At 42.9% G+C, this 5,006-nt stretch overlaps 1 protein-coding gene across 2 annotated transcripts in view; it reads left to right on the forward strand.

Moving 5' to 3' along the window:
* Positions 1-1,601: 1,601 nt before the first annotated feature.
* Positions 1,602-5,006, forward strand: part of CDK8 (cyclin dependent kinase 8) — a gene marked incomplete at both ends in the record, with an annotated part of 116,545 nt that continues 113,140 nt past the window's right edge. For both annotated transcript variants that reach the window (XM_080689992.1, XM_080689993.1), the window contains one exon: positions 1,602-1,729. In XM_080689992.1, coding sequence (XP_080546118.1) covers positions 1,602-1,729 — 128 coding nt within the window. The remainder of the gene's footprint in view (positions 1,730-5,006) is intronic.

Consider the following 5,006-nt stretch of genomic DNA (forward strand, 5'->3'; position numbering starts at 1 on the left):
AGCACCACCGTGCCCCACTTGAGGACTTTTCAAAGAGCAGTATCATCATTGTCATCATCATCATCATCACCCTCATCTCTACAGCAATATTTTTGTCATTAAATATTTACTCATTAATTTAATAAAGTTCGCCATGCACCATAATCAAAGCATGGTATTACGTGTTTTGAAAGATGAAAATAAGACCCCCCCCCAATAGGAATGTATAACCCAGCAAAGGAGATAAAAGACAAAACAGAAATTGAGTACAGGGGGAAAGATCATATTCTCTTTAAAGAGCTTTTGTGGAAATGCTAACAAGTAGAAACCAACAATTAAAAGATAGATGTGTAAACAAGAGAGTTAAAAAAAATGAGGGCTTTATTATTAAAATAGCGGGACCCAGCAGACATCGGGTAGATTAAAATTAACAAACGAACTTTCATGGATTTAGATTCATTACTGTAACCATAGCAAAGAAGCCTGGTGTTGCTACAGGTAGAAGTGCAGAATTCAGTTCTCAAAAAAAAAAAAAAAAAAAAAAAAAGTCCTCTCTCTGTGAATGGGAAGTACCAAGAATGCTTAGGACACTGGCCATGGACTCACTTTTACTGATGTTTGAAATGTGTGTCAGTCTTGGTATCATTGTGCAGCTCTTATCAGATTATGAACGCCAAAAGCACCCTAACAAATAGCCCGTGAACCGTTTCAAGTATCACCTAGGTTTCCCAACCCCCTCCCCGATAATAATTCCCATTCAGATTTGGAGTTTGGAAGCAGTACACAACGTAATTCTGGAATAGATTAGCCTCTCTCAGAAGTGAATTGTTTGGGTCAAGTTTATGGCTCAAGTCAGGCTCGAGTGATAACCATTGCAGGGGAGAAAATTTCCCCCTCAACTGAGACGCGCCTGGACTAGGACTACAAATCCCATCGTGCAACGCGGCGTCCCTCCCCCAGTGCAGGCGGGGTCGCCGGCGGCGCGGCCGGAGCACTCTGGGTATTGTAGTCCCGACCTCGGCGCCGGTCCACGTGGTGCGGCTAGGGGCGGCTGGGGCTGGGGCCGCCCGCTCCCTCCCCGCGCGCGGCTGCAGGGTGCGGGCGCCAGCAGGGGCGGCTCGCCGCCGCGGGAGCCGGCCGTAGGGAGGGCCAGAGGCCGCCGAGGCCGCGCGACGTTTTGCGACAGCCGCGCCGGGTTCCGCGGCGCCTCCCTCCCTCCGCCTCTCGGCGAGGAGGTACCGGCTGTTGTGCGGCGCTGCCTTTCTGCCGGAGTGTATGGAGAGCGAGCGGGCGAGCGGGCGAGTGTGAGCGTGTGCGCGGCGTGAGTGCGCGTGCGAGGGCAGCGAGCCTGCCGCGGCGCCCGGCTCCGCTCCGCCGCGGGCCGGCAGCGGGACGCGGCGGGCGCGGGCACCGGCGGAGGCAGCGCGCCCGCCCGGCCGGCCGCCCGCCGCCCCTGGATGTGCCCGGCGCCCGCGCGGGGCCTGGTGCTCGCGCCGCCGCGGTCGGGCCGGCGCTGCGGCCGGCGGGCGTAGAGCGGGCGGGCTCCCGGGGGCTGCGGCCGCCCGCGCTTCCCCGGCGCCGCGGGCCCCCGGCCCCGCTCCCCGGCCGCGGCGCCCGTGACCATGGACTATGACTTCAAAGTGAAGCTGAGCAGCGAGCGGGAGCGGGTCGAGGACCTGTTTGAATACGAGGGCTGCAAAGTTGGCCGTGGCACTTACGGTCACGTCTACAAAGCCAAGAGGAAAGATGGGTGAGTGCGCCCGCGGCGCGGCGGGCGGGGACGGAGCCGCGCGATCGAGCCCCGCGGGAGAGGACGGGAGCGCTGCCCGCCGGCCGGACACTTTTTGAGGATCTCAGTGCTGGATTAGGGAATTATTATACAAGGCTGGTGTAAATGACTTCCCCCGCTTAGGTCTTATTTATTATGGCAACCTCTTGGGGATTTCCTCGCCCGCCTCTGGAATGGCATCCGTCAGTCTGGAAGGGAAGCTATGGTCCCCCCCCACCCCCCGGTTTGTGATCGATTTGTCATCAAATTTCGATTTTGTTGGGGTGAAAGAAGGCAGCCACTAAATGGGTTTCTGGAGAGTTCTTCGTAATGATCATCCGCAACATAAACGTAGCACTTGCTATTTAGATATTATTAGCTGTGAGTTTTTGCATAGAACAATGGGGGTTGGTGCAGGGTGGGTGGTAGAAAAAAGGCAAATGACAAATAGGGGCTATCGTGTTCAGGCTGTTTCCTCCCAAATTTAACAGCTGGCAATGAACTTTAGTTCTTTGCTTTTTATCCCCCCCCCCATTAGAAATAACTTAATTAAATCTGTGACTGGTAATGCTCCCAATTTAGTTTCTCAACAGGCAAGTGAGGAGTTCATTTTTCCTTTGTCAGTAGATGAATATATTGTAATATTGACAAAAGAGAAGGCAATTCTTAGTTGGGGAGATGTTATATTTTATTAACTCCATCTTTCCCTGTTATAAAAATAGATGTTGTCTTTGACACTATAGAAAATTGTTGGGAAGATAATGTCACAGCGAATTATATAACCTTTGATTTTATTAGAAGCAAAGTAGCTTTATTTGAGCATCAGTGTTAGCTTGGTAGCTGATATTTGACATTCAAAATAATTAGTTTTTTCCCCCCCTGAATTAGATAGGAAGGTGTATTGAGAACTACAGTAGCACAAAAAAAATTAAACCATTCATAAAGCTGAAGTTCCCTCGGGGGGAAGGCTATATTTATAAACACTTTAGTATTCTGTATTTTGGAAAAGGAAGTGTATGTTTATTCAACATTTTCCTTAGATTTACTGGATATCTTTCTAAAATAATTTAAAATGGACTCGAAGAGCAAATAGCTCTAATTAATTTATTAGGAATGTGTTTCAGTGCTTTTATGCCACAGTAAAACGGTACAGATACGGGCAAAAAGTAGGGATTTGCAAACTTGATACTCTGGGTGCTGAATGCATTTAAAAGTACTTTTTAGCAGAATGGATAGTCTGGTGACATTTGAGAAATCAGTGTCTGGAGATGCTGCTGAATCTGTTTAATTCGATTTCTCAGTTTAGTTTTACTCTGTAATGACATTTTTTAAAAATTGCCCTTATTAGCCTATTGTATAATATTTTTCAAAAGACTCAGACTGTCTTACTATGTCCCATATGTAAATTAGAGCACATTCATAAGATTCCCAATCCCATGAAATTAGATATTATAGTATATCCAACCAATCTGTTTTATAAAATTATAGTGACTTTAAATTGCTCTTAATCTTAGTGAAATAAGCCAGTTGCAGATCTGTTTTCACAGATTATCAGTTTGAGGAAACAAAATAAACAAATTTGTTTTAATTTTGATTTTGTTTATTTAAAATCTGTAATCATGTATTGTCAGGAAGTCCTTTAAAGCACATTTTATATCTTGATAGGTTTTATCTTAGACTGTTAATTTGAGAGTAATTGTACAATTTAAAAGTTGCTGAAGGTATAGTGTATATTTCTCAGTTTGTGATGGCTACAAAGTAACATTGCATTTGGGGAAAATAAAAGAACCTTTTATTTGTAACATTTTATGTTTGTTTTCCAGCAACCATTAATGACTATGTGATGGTTTTTTGTTTGTTTGTTTGTAATGGATCAAAATTCAAGGTTTTTTTTTTTTTTTTTTTTTTTTTTTTTGGAGAGTCTGGGGATGGAACCCAGGGACATTCGACCTCTGAGCTACACTCCCTGCCCTATTTTTTATTCTTTATTTTGAAACAGGGTCTCACAAAGTTGCCAAGGGCCTCACTAAGTAGCTGAGGCTGTCTGCCAACTGTGATCCTCCTGTCCCAGCCTCTCGAATGCTGGCATTACAAGCATGTGCCACCACACCCAGCTAAAATTCAAGAGTTTTAAAATTACTTGAAAAACTTTTTGTTTTCCATAGTGAGTACTTTTCTGTTGGCTTTTTTTCTTTCTTTCTTTTTGGTGGTATTGGGGAGTGAACCCATAGGTATTCAACCTTTGAGCTACAACTTCAGCCCAATTTAATTTCTTATTTGGAAACAAGGTTTGACTAGTTTGATGAGAATCTCATTACTTGCCGAGACTGTCCTCAAACCTGTGATCATAGGGATTACAGGGGTGTGCCACTAATGTCTGGCGGCAGCTTTTTTTTTTTTTTAAATAACCCTGCTCTAGTAAAATATTGCATTGTATTTATGAAGTTTTAAAAATCTATGTCAGTGAAATGCAGTATAATGCATTTTAGTCTTCGTAGAATAAAATTGTGGCTGTTTAATTTTTTATAATACGATCAAGTAATTTACTTCTAGTATTGATTTACTTTCAAATTAAATTACATATTTTGCAACTGCAATTTCATAGTGCCCTAGGACCTCTGACAGTAACACTTTCAGAGAGAACCTTGAGATTTACAATAAAATAAAATAACACAAATAAATTTCTTTTAGACATAGTTGATGATTAAAATGACCATAAGTAAATTCAGTATCCTTTCAGTTGTCCAGTGAGCTTGAATAACTGGTAAAGGACTTTTGACCAGAATAATTGGCTTCTTAAATTATTAAAGTTTAGGAAATCTTTTTTTTTTTTTTTTGATGGTAGATAACATTTTCTTTTCTTTTTTTTCTTTTAAATTTTTTATTGGTGCATTATAATTCATACAACATATTGGGGTAGGAAACAAAATATCTTGATAGACAGTTCTTTGACTTAATTAGTAATACTACCCTGCTAGTATGCTACTATACTTAGGATAAAATCAGCATCATAAGAAATGGGGACAGGAACTACTTTGAGGAAGGATTGCATACAGAGAAAAAGGGTCTTTTGCAATTGTGTTAATTTCAGATCATAATACAGTTAAAATAAATGCATAATATGCCTTGGAATTAATTTGTTCTCGCTGTCACTGTAAATGAAAGAGTCCTCTTTGCTCCTGAACATCAAAAGGGCATTTACTGGTTAATGGGGATACATTTTTCTCCTAAGTCAATTTTATCTCCTCTGCACAATATT

Source organism: Muscardinus avellanarius (assembly GCF_963383645.1).
Source record: "Muscardinus avellanarius genome assembly, chromosome: 2".
Classification (NCBI taxonomy): domain Eukaryota; kingdom Metazoa; phylum Chordata; class Mammalia; order Rodentia; family Gliridae; genus Muscardinus; species Muscardinus avellanarius.